The sequence below is a fragment of the Pollachius pollachius genome, assembly GCF_949987615.1.
Source record: "Pollachius pollachius genome assembly, chromosome: 14".
Taxonomy (NCBI): domain Eukaryota; kingdom Metazoa; phylum Chordata; class Actinopteri; order Gadiformes; family Gadidae; genus Pollachius; species Pollachius pollachius.
This window is the reverse complement of record NC_136947.1, coordinates 21,950,147-21,966,391: the sequence shown is the minus strand read 5'-3', so window position 1 is coordinate 21,966,391 and position 16,245 is coordinate 21,950,147. Positions and strand designations below refer to the sequence as shown.

General features: G+C 44.3%; 2 protein-coding genes across 2 annotated transcripts; both read right to left on the bottom strand.

The window, feature by feature from the left end:
• Positions 1–1,234: 1,234 nt before the first annotated feature.
• On the bottom strand, positions 1,235–2,332 carry LOC307085960 (regulator of G-protein signaling 21-like; the record flags this gene model as incomplete). The annotated part of the gene is made up of 4 exons (XM_079750915.1): positions 1,235–1,411; positions 1,707–1,873; positions 1,992–2,076; positions 2,300–2,332. The coding sequence occupies 4 exons, from the start codon at positions 2,330–2,332 to the stop codon at positions 1,235–1,237; spliced, it is 462 nt and encodes a 153-aa protein (XP_079607041.1).
• Positions 2,333–5,583: 3,251 nt separating this feature from the next.
• On the bottom strand, positions 5,584–10,798 carry rgs18 (regulator of G protein signaling 18). Its single transcript, XM_079750913.1, has 5 exons — positions 10,508–10,798; positions 9,538–9,642; positions 9,234–9,295; positions 8,302–8,468; positions 5,584–6,877 (listed from the first exon to the last, which is right to left on the bottom strand). Exons 1-5 carry the CDS (start codon positions 10,561–10,563, stop codon positions 6,623–6,625), a joined length of 645 nt encoding a protein of 214 aa, XP_079607039.1. The 5' UTR covers positions 10,564–10,798; the 3' UTR covers positions 5,584–6,622.
• Between the last annotated feature and the right edge of the window lie 5,447 nt (positions 10,799–16,245).

The following is a 16,245-nucleotide window of genomic DNA, read 5'->3' as shown; positions in this document are numbered from 1 at the left end:
TAGCAATGAATGGATGCTGCTGATGACAGACGGTAGTTGTATGAGAAACCAACAGGCTTCCTTCTTTCACTTTCTATGGACAAAAAAGCCACTAATGGTGACCAATTTTGTCAAAGTGTTAGAGGGGATATAATAAGCATGCATCGGATAGGAAAACATCTCATTTTGGTTCAATGTTTATGTCAATGTATTATTACATTGGATCTTATTGGTCTTGTATCACTATATAAATGTAAATAACTGATTCTAGTTATTGTTACCAACTTCAAGCCAAGCCTGAATTTCCTTGCTTGTGCTACATGATGACAAACGAATGGTTTGCGGAAATACTTCAATGGCGTAGTAATGAAACAGTTAGTTTAACTTTGTCGCCTCCTAGTGGTCTTTGACTTCGATGATGTAGACTCAAGTCATGTTTTGCATTAGTGTCAACATGAGAACGCCCCTATTAGCATGTCACACGCACACTGTGACCTTGCACATACTTTTTGCCTTTGAACCAAATATTTTAAGCTGTAAAATAAGCAAGACATTTCCATTTCCAAAATAGCTAAAAAGTGAGATCATCGTCAAATCATTGCATTTATATATCATTAAAATGTCTCTCTATATAGTACTTTTTATATCACAGTTAGCCACAGTTTGAGAAGCGCTGATCAACCACTGATAAGAGGCCGAGCAAACACATGAATCAACGCTTCTGGGGACTTTCATTTAAACTTTATTATATTCATTTTCAAAAGTGAAAGATGCTTTTTTTTTCACTTCAAATTTGATTGGATGTCAATAAGACTATTTACAATAAATTGCTTGCGTATTGAAATGCATGTGTATAGTGTATAGAAAAAATATAAATAAAGGGGATGAATAATGTGTTGCATAAAACATTTTTTTGGTTTGTTTTTCTTGATCTAAACACCAGACATGAGCTATATTACAGGTATGTACTGCTAAAACCATCACACAAGGACAACAAAGGCTGCTTCTGATGCGCTGTAAAGGAACGCGGCAGTGTTACGGCGTAATCCAGTTAGCCGCATGGAAAGACAGGACCCAGGAGGAGGTAGGACCCCAGAGGAGACAGGAAACAGGAGGTACAGGACCCGGGACAGGACCAAGGACGGGACTGGTCCCAGGAGGAGACCATAGCGGTTGGTGCGGGGGTTCATCCATATGTTTGAGGGTTGGGGGTCAGCGGGGGCTGTGGTTTGAAAACCAAACCAAACAAAAAGAGTCAACTGGCCTCCTTTCTCACGAGGAGACCCTGGTAGACGTCAGACTTCAGGAACCGGGGGTAACAATCTCGGGCCATCAGGCTGTAGATGAGCTTCTGCGCCGAGTCGAATGACGTCAGCGTGGGCTGCGAGATGTTCTTGGTGATATTTTCTCTTGTAGTGCAGTCTATGTTAATCTGAAAAGAGAAGGGCACCCACAATGTCTCTGCTTTAAAAGGCTTAGTCCTTAGTTAGTGACATGTCTGAGCTTGGCTTTTAAAAATACTCTTTTTGACAAACTACATTTTTACCAGACAGTTACTAGATTGTAAATTTCAATCCAATCTACTACTACTTTTTGGTAATTGTACAATTTAGGCGATTGTTCCCGATTCAAAATGCTAATCATCTCATAAACCAGCATCAAAATCGATTGGAACATAAACAAAAAAGATCTCTGCCGATATAGTTAGATAGTTATTTTCTTCATACCTGTCTTGGTGCCTCTGTCTGCACAAACTCTGTGTAGATCCTGTTGGCCGAGGAGATCATTTCCGGACTGTTCTTGATGTTTTTATACTCCTCACATGCCAGCCAAAACAGTATGTTCTCCTCGCTGTACTCAGACTTGAGGAACTCCACGAAGGCTATCTGTCCAGCTGTGAAGCACAGTCAGGTACAAAGGGTTTTGTTTTGTTTATTTCAATGTAGAACATCATATTTTGGGATCAGTTTTTTACATATATCTTTTCAAGTTGGATAAAAATGCAAATTTACCTTTAGAGCTCAAGACTTTGTCCACTGATTCCCCCCACGTATCTATATCTTCCAGCGGGTCCTTAGGAAAGCAACACAATCTACCCTTGAAAAGAGTGGCAAGGGCGGTCACTAGCCCAGTAATCTGTGAACTGCGCAACACATGTCCTACATATCCATCCATACAAAGTAAAAGTCATCATTCTGCAATTTGTATGTATTTGGTGCATTCAAAGCCCTGCCATCATCGACTCTGAAAAATCTGCATTATTATTTTTTGGAGGGGTGTCGGAATAGAAATGCCGCGAACAGAAAATGTAAAAACTTACAGCAAAGGCAAAAGTCCCTGGCACTTTCCACATTGCTGCAGTAAGCTGAAGCCCTGTAGAAAATGGAAAAGGCCCTGGAATCAAATATGAAGGCACTCACTTTATCCCCATCTCCACGTCCGCTGTGAGGGGAAGAGAAGAAAGGTCCTGCCAGTGCGACGCTGGGATTGAGATTGTCCCGAGATGAGGGAGGCAAGTGACGGGACAAAGCTAGATGAGGTCCTCCACCACCATGAAGGAAAATATGGAAATGACCATGCAAAGTATTGATGCTGTGATCTCAAGGGGCATCCTCTCCTCTGGTCTGCGGCATCACCTGATCTAGCCCCTTCTTTAGTCGTATTCCTTCATGATTTATCTGTAATGGCGTTTAAGGGAAGAATAGGGCTAGATATATTTTAAATGAAGGAGGATGGGATGAATTTTACATCTCACCTTTACATTTGCAAGACGGTTGACATCACATAGAAGCTGAAACAAACCAAAAGACTGAAGCAGAGCCAAAGCCATCAAGCAGTGCACCTTACTACATAAAATGCTTCATAGCAAGAAAATTAAGAAAAACCGAGCATAGACTTTGTCATAATTTTCAAACTATGCTTACAATATGGCAACCGGGCTGTTTTTTTGTTTTTTTTTGCTGTGGGAGGGGATCCTTACCACAAGCAAATGTCAGTGGAAAATCCTTTCCCCAGATTTACATATCAACTCTCCGTATTCATCAGTGACAAAAAACTTGCATTAATGAATTTGAACATGAGCGAAAAGAGCATGAGCACAATTCTGCTTGAAACATGGGTGGCGTAGATGCATGGGAGATTTGCATGTGTTTGTAAGTTAGGCAAACTGTTGCAAATCTGTGCATCGCACTTTGAATTACTAAGGGAGACAGTGCACTCAGGTTTGGAATTCAACATTGTAAAATCAAAGTATCAGGGCTTGAATGAATATTAATGAAATCAAGGATGGTATACTGATATGAGAGGGGCTGGTATCAGTACATAGTGTATGGACAAATGCCTAAACAGAAAATTTCCACAGTTTTCTTTTGTGCAGCTTTAAACAATGTTTTGATATCCAAGCAAAATCTCTTTGCTTTTCATAATTCGATTTATTTGTATGCTGCTATATATATATATATATATATATATATATATATATATATATATATATATATATATATATATATATATATATATATATATATATATATATATATATTTATTTATATATATATCTTTGCAATGTCTGCTCTCTGTATGATGAACTGGCCTTTTGAAGAAAAAATGCTTTTGATCACATATTCACTATAAATGAAAGGCAGTGTTTGTTGACTGTTCACCAGACGGCATCCAATAGAGAGACACATCAAGCCTGGTAAAGGTTGGTAACCTTGAGCAGGCCGGTCGGGACATCATGTGGCCAAACAAACACGTAATGTAAATCTCACCTGGCGAAGGGAAAACACCACGGCGTGAGCCACATTTGCGTGTGTACAGTCGAAGGCCGACCAACTCAGGGATTTGATTTTCAAAGAAGGCATTGCATGTAGGCACAGTTGAAGGTAGGCACTGCAATGAAAAAGCCATTCCTTTGTAGATAGAGGGGTTAGATTAACCAAATCTAAATGTGTTTTCTCCTAAACAGAATCAATGCAAGTTTAAAAAACAAAAGATGGACATGTGGCAGTAAGATCTATTGACCTTTTGGAACATATGGAGGAGGTCTGCTGCTCTTCAACCACAGTGAGGCACTGCAGATCTTCATTTCTCTGATTTGATTTCCCACCAAAAGCATTAACAGACATATCAGAATCAACACTAATTGCCCAATGTTTCATTTCTTACTCAAAATGAGCATTATTGTATTACAGTATATCTACAACTATATGGTCTCACACCGAAGACATCCATTATATTCATATATTCTCTGTATTTGAGTGTCCTTGTTAAAAACTTAAAGCGTCATACATAGAAATACCACACAATTATTACAGACTCATAATGCCAAATGTCAAAACAAATCCCAAAATAACTGTTATTGCTCCACTGACTTGAAGTTCCTGATAAGTTATATTACGGTTTCCAGGAAAGGCTGTTTTTGTCGTATGCACCAAAGCTCATGCACTAGCTAGTTTACACCGTGTAAAACCCTCCTTTGAAAAAAAATGTTGATCATCCTTAATCCATTCATCAATCCATACTCCATCAAACCATCCATAATCCATTCACCCATAATCCATTCATCAATTCATAACCCATTCACCCATATTCCATTCATCATCCGTAATCCAATCATCAATCCATAAACATTCTTCCATAATCCATTCATCAATCCATTATCCATTCATTCATAATCCGTGCACTGATAATGAATCATTCCATCCATAATACATTCATCAATCCATCCATTTTTCACCAATATATGATCATTTCATCTATTTTTCATGCATTCATAATCTTTTCATCGTCCATCCTTTTCCAATTTATTCTGGTCAGGTAAGTAGTCGGCTGAAGCCTCTCCCACTTTACAATGGACAACAGATCACACTAATGGACTGCGATTACACCGGCATTCTGACCAGACCAAAGTACTGCAGAACTAATGAATCGCTATCCCAAGATGTATTGCCCCCCCCCCACACACACACACACTCTATTAACAGGTTCCATCATCCTGATTAGCACACACACACACACACACACACACACACACACACACACACACACACACACACACACACACACGTGTGTGAGGTTATAAAGATGTTGGACACCGGCAGCAATTCTTTTGCTGCCGTAATCTTTTTTTTATCAACTAAAGCTAATACAACAAAATGGTTCACAAAATGTGTGTAGGCGCACGTGTGTGTGTGTATACACACAAGGCTGTGTGTCCAAATGTGCTTGTGTGTACGTCTATGTTTGTGTTCATGTATGCATGTGTGCCTGTGTCTATGTGTGTGTGTTGATGTGTGTTTGAGTTCATATGCATTGTGTGCGTATGTGGAAGAAACACACTCTTGCGTTGCAATGCATGTTCAAACTGCAGGGGCCAAGCCCAGCAGGACCTCTGATGGACTGAAATGAACACATATTCCTCTCTGAAGGAAGTGTTGTGTGCTGCGCTTACCAACACCATCCACGGGGCGTTTGCTGACTCACATGGTAGATACATTTTTCAGAAAGAAAAGAAAAATCTTTATGGGGGTCCATCCGTCAAACTTAGGCGTGGGCGTCATCCTAGCTAATGAATGATACAAAGAGTCTCTTTAAAATGTGCATTTATTTCTTCTTTGTATAATTACTCAACAGGTTATTTAATAATTTACATTTGACTTAAAAAGCAAGTCCACATATATGATCACCAAACATATTTTTAATAAATGAAATTCATGAGGTGGAAATTAAATACGTTTAGTATGAGTATAAAACCATGATATATGGTTCTCTGTCCCCGCTGCGGGATATTTTAATGAATAGTAAATACATCCTTCCCTCTTAGTGCAACATGAGAGCAGTGGATTGCCGGTTGAGGTGAGGAAGAAAAATGATCTTAATTGGCTCCAAGTCACATTAAGTTGAAGGGATGCATATTAACGTGATTAATGTTCCCCCTGTGGCATTATGCTGTTGTATTAAGAGACAAAGCACTTGAAGTATAACCACTGTTTGAATCCAAGCATCGGCTGGTTCTTAGGCTTGCTTGGAGCTGGGCTAACAAACCTAAGATGACCTCAACTAAATTTGCTGTGCCTCTTGCCAAAAATTAATTTGTTTTGGAGGGAGATGGTTGACAAAAGTTATTCTTTCACGTGAATGTTTTTGAGACAACTCTAAGTAAGAAATATGTCAGAGGGCTTCACTACTGACAGCACGTTGACATGCACACTAACCGATCTTAATCTGATTAAGGCCAACAAGTGAATCCTTAGCTGTCATGTTAACAAAATTATTTCATTAGTAAATCGCCGTAGGCACAGAGAAATGCATTTCAAACATCAAGTTAACCTGATGGTCTTTCAATATACTTTGGTGTCCTCAATGTCAAACAGGAACACTATATACAGTATGTATAACGTTAATGATTATGCATTATGGGCCATAAACGGTAGGACCATAATAACCCAGCCTTAATTAAACCCAGGTGTGCATGTGAGCGCGGGTCCTAATGTGTGTCCCCCGGCCGCTCTGCGTGCCGCCCGCTGGCCGTCACCAGGCCGACGCCGCCTCCCACCCCGGCCGCTCGGCGTCCCGCCCGCTGGCCGTCACCAGGCCGACGCCGCCTCCCACCCCGGCCGCTCGGCGTCCCGCCCGCTGGCCGTCACCAGGCCGACGCCGCCTCTGCCTCGGCTCGGTCGACAAAGACGCAGGAGCGCGAGCGCCTACGGTGCATGACGGCCCCGCCCGGTGCCGGCTTGCGGCTGAGGCGGAGGTAGAGGGTGGAAGTCAGGAAGCGGGGGTAGCAGTCCTTCTTCATCAGGCTGAACACGGTGCTCTGGGCGTCCTGGAAGCAGTGCTGCGTGGGCCGGGCCATGGCGCTCTGGATGGCCGTCCTGGTGGCGTGGTCGATGTTGACCTGCAGAGGGAGAAGCAGGAGAGGGAAGGCTGGTTGAGGTCTGAACATGCACAGAGGGATAATACAAACCTTATTGTCTCTATTTTTTTTAGACGCGTTTTTCAGTTGGCTGTTTTTAGCCGATTCTATCAAAAGCTATAACCTTGGAACGATGGGGGCAATGGTCATGGTAAAAACTAAATCACTATTTTAAATCACTTAAAAGGCTAAAAGTAGCCCGACACGTCTTTGGTAGTATAATAAGGGTCTTAACATATAAAACGAGGCATTGAGAACTTTGTAAGTTAGGTAGATTGACGAACACAGAGATTGTGACATCCGTCAGCAACACACAAACTCTGTGTTCGCCAATTTACTAATCGAGTCTTAAAAACAAAATGGCGTCGACGGGTGATCTACTGATGGTATTGTGTGTATAAAATGTCCTTTTTAATAAACAATCTGTACACTTACAAAGTTCTCAATGCCTTTTTTAATACGTTAAGACCCTTATTATACTACTAAAGAAGTGTCGGGCTACTTTGAGCCTTTTAAGTGGTTTAAAATAGCGACTTAGTTTTTACCATAACCAGTGCCCCCATCGTTCCAGGGTTATAGCGTATGGATAGAATCGGCTAAAAACAGCCCAGTGAAGAAAGCGTTTATATGCGTTTTTTGTGCTCCAAAACGAACGTTTGCACTCGTTATCATACAAAACATATCCCAAATCCATTTTACACCAGAATTACGCTTTAAGCATGGACCTGGCCATGTTTACAATCTCTTGGTAAACTGCTCCAGATACTTTAGTTTGCTCACAGTTTTTTTTCGTTGCATACGTAGATCCTGCTTCTCAGACTGAGAGTGCGTGGGCGGCAGGCTTGTTCAGCTCTGCAGTAGCAGCAAAGTGTGGTAGAGCTCTCCAACCAATGCGTCTCCACCGTGTGACGTCAGTTTCAGTAGCTGAGAGTGAACCTGACCGAGGGCCCTATCGCCCTCGGAAACCACAGTTTGCTTGCCCTGAAGTAACAGGTTCCTGGTTCTCTGAGTTCACCACGCTGTCTTCACTGTGAACCCTGGCGGCCTGTTTCCCCCTGATGACCACGGTGTTCACGCTCCACTCTGCTAGAAGGGAAGGGCTTAAGAAGGGGCCTTTTGGGGGGGGTTGTTGTGTAACAGATAGCGGCTACTCTAATTCATGGACTAGGATACTTCACATTGAAATGACAATGTCTCATGGCAATGGTCCTGCTTGCTCATTGCCATCCTCTCTGACTCACCTGCTAGAGCATGGGCTTTGGATTCCAAGTGATGCCACCCGTGCTAAGAATGTATGCACTAAATGTCTTGTAAGGTGCTTTGAATAAAAGTGCCAAATGGTATATATATAAATATTTTGGTATTTATGGCAAACCAGATGGTGTGTGAATATATGCTGTCCATACCTCTTTAGGGGCTTCTGATTGGATGAAGATGGTGTAAATCTGCTTGGCTCTAGAGAGTAGTTTGGTATCTGAGTCCACAGTCTTGTAATCTTCACAGGCCAGCCAGAACTCAATGTTCTCCTCGCTGAATTCTGTCCGGAGGAACTGAGAGAAGGTTTCCACACCGTCTGGGAGACAGAGAGACGGAGAAACAGATAAATGTCTTATTGACTGTGTGTGTGTGTGTGTGTGTGTGTGTGTGTGTGTGTGTGTGTGTGTGTGTGTGTGTGTGTGTGTGTGTGTGTGTGTGTGTGCGTGTAGTATGTGTGTATGTGGCATCGTTTCAGTTCCACACTGTCCCTTATGGTGTCTGATTCTGGTTGTAACTAGACTTTGGGCAGATGAGGTCTGGTCACTTTCTATGTGAGTATTTATATAAAATAAACTTTGCATAACCTATAACATAGTAACATAATTAGTAAGAATTACAATTTAGTTGCATGAATTAATAAATTAATTCTAAAAGTGAATGAATAACGGCTTTTATTCAAGTTTTTAGTCGTAGGGATAATCAAGGGTAATGATATTGACTTATTAGAGGTATTAAGAATTCAATTGTCAAGTAAGTACATTTGTCTTAAACCTCTCCCCAACATCCCCTTTTCGCAAGTCTTTTTTTAGCCTCAACATGATTGGCTGCTATAAACAGCAATAAGGAAGTGGAAGGCTTCTGTATTTGAGCCTCTTCCCTGGTTACAAAACATAGTCTTAGGCCTCTTTCTCTGTGCCAATTACCCCCCAGGCCAAACACAAACACAACTCACTGTTCCTCATTCCAGGGGAAGCATTACAACGAGACAATGACATGGAAATTGTGTACGGCGGCACACTAAACTGTTTTGGACGGCAATTTGCCACAATCAGTAGAGAAACACTTTGAGGTTCAATCTTACCTGAGCACTTGAGCAGCTCCTCAAAGGACTGGCTCCATCTCAGAGCCGTCTCCACGGAGATACTGCAAATAAAGCAACCCATTCGTCAACAGTTACCTAATTGTACAACAAAAAGAGTCAAACAGTGGCTCATTTTATTAAAGCATGTGTGGATGTTATTGTTCCAGGTTGATGCAGAGTCATGATTCATAGGGAAGGGATGGATGTAACATGGCCAACTTGGACTCTACTCTTTCGTATTGTTTCTACTAACAGAGATGAGCAGAAGACGGCGCACGGTTCTTGTTGCAGGATTCTGGCTCACTTTTTGGGCGCTGCAGGTGTCTTCTTATTGCGGCTGACGTTCTCATGGGAGCCTGACTTAGTCAGGAACAGACTCAGACGGCTCCGGGGCTCCTTGTCCTTCAGCCTGAGAACAGGGGAGACACACAATCACACTCCCTCTGAAGCAAATCCCAAAGGGGGGTTGATGCCAAGCAGGCTCACGTAGGGGGATCTGCTGTGTTGCTGAAGGAACCAACACAGCAGAACCCTAACTCGAGATACAACAGTTTAAAAAACAACAGTCCCTTTCTTACTCTAGGCCTCTCTATTCTCTCTCTATCTCTGTCTCTCTCCCTCTCTCTCCATCGCTTTCTCTCCATCTCTGTCTCTCTCTCTTTCTGTCTCTCCCTCGCTATATGTAGTAGTATTTCTATGTAAATATATCTGTACACATAAAGCTTGAATTCATTGGTAACACTTTGAAATATAGGTTAAATTAATTTACGATTTTGAACAATAGTTAATGCAGCAATAAGCATAATGATATAGTATTAGGATAGGGATTAGGGTAAGTGGGTTAGAATTAGATTTAACCATAACCCTGTTAAATGATGTATACATTAATACATTAGTTAACATGCACACTATTAACTTAGTTAATATGAGCAACATTAGTAAATTATTACTTAAACATTATTTTACTGTTAATTAACTTTTAGTTACTGCTTATTACTGTGTTAACTATTGTTTGTTGGTTAACTATTGGTGAATTAGTGTACCCTTAATGCAAAGGGTTGCCAATATATTTTAAAAAGATGACAATAATTCATATGACATTAGAATAGTGGAGTACGAGTTCAAATTCTTTAAGAAGCAAATAACTGAAAAATCTCGTCTTCCTGGTCTTGAGAGAAAACATTCTTAATTCAGACGGATTCTAACAGAAAGCTACCAAAACGGCCATGTCCCTTCAGTTTCTGAAAGACAGCCGCGTCCATTGCAGTACTGACCTGGCGGCGTCCAGCTCCTTCATGGTAGACGTGCTACGCTCCTCTGGCCGGGGCATGTTGTCGCACAGAGCTTCCTCCTTTCCAACTGAGAAGTCACAGAAGGGGAAACAAACCCATAGGCCTTCCTTTTACTATCTTTTGTCTCTTCCTTTTTCGCTTGAGGTACATACGTAGTTGACATACATACGTAGCCCGTCGTGTCTTAGTTTTGACCCGCTACACAATTGTGTTTTGTTGGTTTTGTATTCAACTCCCAGTGCCACACTTTGGACCACTGCTCATTCTAGTTCTCTCAAAGGTGGGGGTGTTCGGCCTGCTTCTGGTCTCGCTGGGTTTCCTGTATTGAGGGGAAGCCAGCGACGGCTCAGGGCATGGCGGTAGCTAGAGAAGCCCCCCCCATGGATTGGTTACACTGTAAGACTTTGATCCAACAGTGATCTACTGTATTCAGGTTTTGCAGTACAACCCTGTGAAAAACAGTGTATGGTGGGAGTCGCAATGATCGTTTAAGCATTTCATCTGTCAATGTGTACATTCACAGCCATATACGGTAAATAGCAAAGAATCATGGGAAAATAACGTTTGCCTTGGTGGAGTTGGGGGAATTCGGGCACCGCCACAGAGTCCCTTGGGGGTGGGTCTGAGGTACAGGATAACATCTGTGTTGGTTGTGTTTTCTGGGTCATGAAATAAAAGGCTGCTCTCTTGGAAATGTCATTGTTGTATACCGGGTGTTTGTGAGTGGGGAGCCCGTTTGTATGGCTAGAGGCCAGGTGCCTCCTACATATCCGGTTTACATCAGGTAGTAGCTAAACGCTGGCATGCTTCTGAATGACCTTTTCACACCATGCTATCTACACAAACCAAGTTATATGAAGACTCCAAGGAGTCAAATGGTACAAGCCTTATTATTTTGCTGCCAGTAAATCACTGTAATATTACAGCGGCATGCTGTATGTTGAAGCAAGCTACTGCATTTATATTATAAAGCAATATTACTGTAAATAAACTTTGACGAAGGTGGCTCATAACAGAGCAGCAGATGTAACAAAGGGCCCGGCTCCTCTGAGCCGTGGAGGGGAAGGTTGGTAGACAAGCTCGCTGAAGGCCGCGGCAAATGATGTCAGACAGACTAGATACTCAAGGTAGAAAAAAGCAAACAGCCCGACTTTAATGAATAATAAAATGTGGGTGGGTGTGTGTCTGGGGCCCCAGCTTTTTCCCGGGAACCGAGGCCCTAATGTAGAGTGACAAACTCAGTGTGACACAGCAGTAGGGCCCTGGGGAATAGGTGCATTCTGCAGCTGATGGAGACAAATGTGAAGTCTCTGTTTGGGAGGAGAGAGGGAGAAAATGAGAGAGAGAGAGAGAGAGAGAGAAAATAAACAAGGGGGGAGGTGAACGTGTGTTCGATGGCTTTAAATGATATCTCCAGAAAAACAAAACGAAAAGACCTTGACGATGTGTTCCATGTCTAAAGATAACAAGAAATGAATCCAGAATCTTCCAAAGCATTTATTTGTATTTACAGTAGCACGACATCTAAACCCTCACAGATCCACTGACACCCAGCTTAAGGTGAATTGAGGACCAACGTGAGGGGAACGTCACCAGCGGCATCAGCAGCCAGTGGTAGATGGTGAGGTGTTTCACTACTGTCCACTACTGTAAAACATAACGTATTTCTAATGATCCATATAGTTAAAAAACAGCGATTCATTTATTCCATACATAGTGCTGCAAAAAGGAACAGATGTGGGAAGGTAACATTTCCCAACGTATTACCAGCAAACAACCAGCTACCTTCAGATGAAGAATACAACATATTACCAGCAAACAACCACCTACCATCAGATGAAGAATACAACATATTACCAGCAAACAACCACCTACCATCAGATGAAGAATACAACATATTACCAGCAAACAACCACCTACCATCAGATGAAGAATACAACACATTACCAGCAAACAACCACCTACCTTCAGATGAAGAATACAACATATTACCAGCAAACAACCACCTACCATCAGATGAAGAATACAACATATTACCAGCAAACAACCACCTACCATCAGATGAAGAATACAACATATTACCAGCAAACAACCACCTACCATCAGATGAAGAATACAACACATTACCAGCAAACAACCACCTACCTTCAGATGAAGAATACAACATATTACCAGCAAACAACCACCTACCATCAGATGAAGAATACAACATATCATGGCAGGCAGTAGTAGTCATTGCTGACCATGAAATTTGATACAGAATAGTTGACCAGCTCTGCAACAAAATAAAAAAGCTTTCTGTGGAATATTGTTGCAGCAATGTCAATGCTACACGTTACCTAGGATGCTGCCACACTCCACCTGGGTGACTTTAATTTGGCTCCTCCGGACAAGGGGCAGTGGTATTTGAAGACTGTTTTTTTGTAGATTGGTTTGCTGATAATGATACCTGGCCTGGTGCATCACGTTGCCATGCAGGAGATTCTCCCCAGTGTGTTTGGAGATGGCTGGTTTAACCTTTGCACACTGATTACTTAACGTGCAGCCCCAGAGTCCAATCAGACTGGGCCAGGCGAGGCTGCTGAAACAAGCCCTCATCCACTCCCAACCCCGCCATTGTGCAAACCAATAAATAATGGAGAAAATACAAATACTAATAGGCACCAATGAAATCAGGCCATGCGTGGAAGTGAAGCAGGGGCAGATGGGGTGCGTGCGCCGCTGTGCAGAGAGACACCGGTGTCTGGAATCCACAAGCATCTGTTGGCCAACTTGGAGAGCAGAGGACGCATCACCTGGTGACACCGAGAGGCGGGTGGAGCGCTACGGCGCTGGGTCTCTCCTCAGCCCCCGGGTGCCACGGGCTGCTGGACCCCTCCTCGGTGAAGGTCTGCCCGGCAGAGTCATTAGCGGGGAGAACGGAGCCCTGAGCCCGGGAGATGACGGCCTCGCTGCTCATCACTGCTCCTCTGCAGCCTGGGAGGACCACCTTGTCCTCCCTGTGGTGGGCTCGGGGCTCTCCTCTTCTCCTCTCACCTCTTGGGGAGGACCACCTTGTCCTCCCTGTGGTGGGCTCGGGGTCTCCTCTTCTCCTCTCACCTCTTGCTGTAGGGAAACAAAATGAGAACGTTCTTACATTTAAAAAAATCACTATTTCCAATCTAAACCATAGATTGTTTTACATTTGTGTTCATGAAAATCAACGCGAATGTCCTTTCCTAATCAATATTAAAGTCCTTGTATTACTTAGCGATAATTTGCTATTTGTCAATTGGATAAGTTCAATTAATGACCCAGAGTGAACTTTTAAGTGGATTACATCCGTTGCTACAGGGGGCATCACAGGCAGCTTGGGGCCCAGGAGGTAGAGTGTCGAGGTGTCCCTGAGCAAGGCCCCTAGCCCTTATTGCTCCCAACCAGCTGGCTGTGCGTAGTTGATACCGCCTGCAGTGAATGTGTGTATGAATGGGTGAATGTTGGCTGTGTTGTAAAGCTGCTCCAGGAACCTTGCCGACCCTCTCATGGGCCCTGCGGCCCCCTGTGGCTCACGGCGGACTGCAGCTCGTGACCCCGAGACCAGTGGAAGGTGCTTCTCCTCAAGCTGCTGCACCGGAACACAGGCTGACGCATCCGGCACCTCACGGGACCCCAGCGCCTCACGTTGCTCTTGTTGGGAGCACATGAGACCTGGACCCTTCTCACCCCGCCTTGCCCACTGCATCCGTCCGTTGACGGATCTCATTGACGTTGCATGGGGCGATCCCGAAATGCATTGTGGGTCGGTCCGTTCCGTCGGCTCCGTCTCTTGCGTTCAGAAGTTGAGAAAATTGTAACTTTTCAGGCTGCAACGGATCCGTCAGCCAATCAGATCGTGGCTCCGTCGGCAAATACCACTCCCCCATCCGTCCAGACACGCCTTCCGTCGTCCTTTGACGGACGGATGCAGTGGGCAAGCTGCGTCAGTCTGCCTTCAGTCTGCACCTGTCACCTTGTGTCCTTGTGAAATGTCCTCTTTTTTTTGCAAACCAAGTACTCTCCCAAAACACAGTGTCCCGGAACGCTGTCGAAGTGGCCTCAACACATTTGATCGAGAATGCATCCGTTGGTTATTTGCGTGAGTTTGGCAACACGGCATGACCAAGCAGCAGAGCAAACTAAGGACAGAACTGAATTCACTTTTGATAATTGTAGAATTTGAATATTGGCGTTTTTGCAGGAATTGATTGCAAATTGAAAAATGTGCGTCAGCCTTGTGGAGCTTCATAAGCACCTGGGGGGCAAGCTAGCCAGGCGGCCTGTAACACCCGCAGACCCCCGCCCTACAGACCCACAGACCCCCGCCCTACAGACCCACAGACCCCGCCCTACAGACCCACAGACCCCCGCCCTACAGACCCGCAGACCCCCGCCCTACAGACCCGCAGACCCCCGCCCTACAGACCCACAGACCCCCGCCCTACAGACCCACAGACCCCCGCCCTACAGACCCACAGACCCCCGCCCTACAGACCCACAGACCCCCGCCCTACAGACCCACAGACCCCCGCCCTACAGACCCACAGACCCCCGCCCTACAGACCCACAGACCCCCGCCCTACAGACCCACAGACCCCCGCCCTACAGACCCACAGACCCCCGCCCTACAGACCCACAGACCCCCGCACTACAGACCCGCAGACCCCCGTCCCCCTAGAGAGAAATTGTATCTACAGTAGCACATTTCTTGTTATCATGGTACCCCCGCCCGCCCCCGTAACATGGAGCAACGTTCACGTAACATGGAGCAATGTTCACGTAACATGGAGCAACGTTCACGTAACATGGAGCAACGTTCACGTAACATGGAGCAACGTTAATGTAACATGGAGCAACGTTCACGTAACATGGAGCAACGTTCACGTAACATGGAGCAGCGTTCACGTAACATGGAGCAACGTTCACGTAACATGGAGCAATGTTCACGTAACATGGAGCAACGTTCACGTAACATGGAGCAACGTTCACGTAACATGGAGCAACGTTAATGTAACATGGAGCAACGTTCACGTAACATGGAGCAGCGTTCACGTAACATGGAGCAACGTTCACGTAACATGGAGCAACGTTCACGTAACATGGAGCAACGTTCACGTAACATGGAGCAACGTTCACGTAACATGGAGCAACGTTCACGTAACATGGAGCAACGCTCACGTAACATGGAGCAACGTTCACGTAACATGGAGCAACGTTCACGCAACATGGAGCAACGTTCACGCAACATGGAGCACCGTTCACGTAACATGGAGCAACGTTCACGTAACATGGAGCAACGTTCACGTAACATGGAGCAACGTTCACGTAACATGGAGCAACGTTCACGTAACATGGAGCAACGTTCACGTAACATGGAGCAACGTTAATGTAACATGGAGCAACGTTCACGTAACATGGAGCAACGTTCACGTAACATGGAGCAACGTTAATGTAACATGGAGCAACGTTCACCTAACATGGAGCAACGTTCACGTAACATGGAGCAACGTTCACGTAACATGGAGCAACGTTCACGTAACATGGAGCAACGTTCACGTAACATGGAGCACCATTCACCTAACATGGAGCACCGTTCACGTAACATGGAGCACCATTAATGTCACTTTTACAATGATCCAGTTTTCCAACGCCATCACCCTACATCCTTGAGCCCAGTAAAAGCCTCCTAGATGGCGTGCGGCATT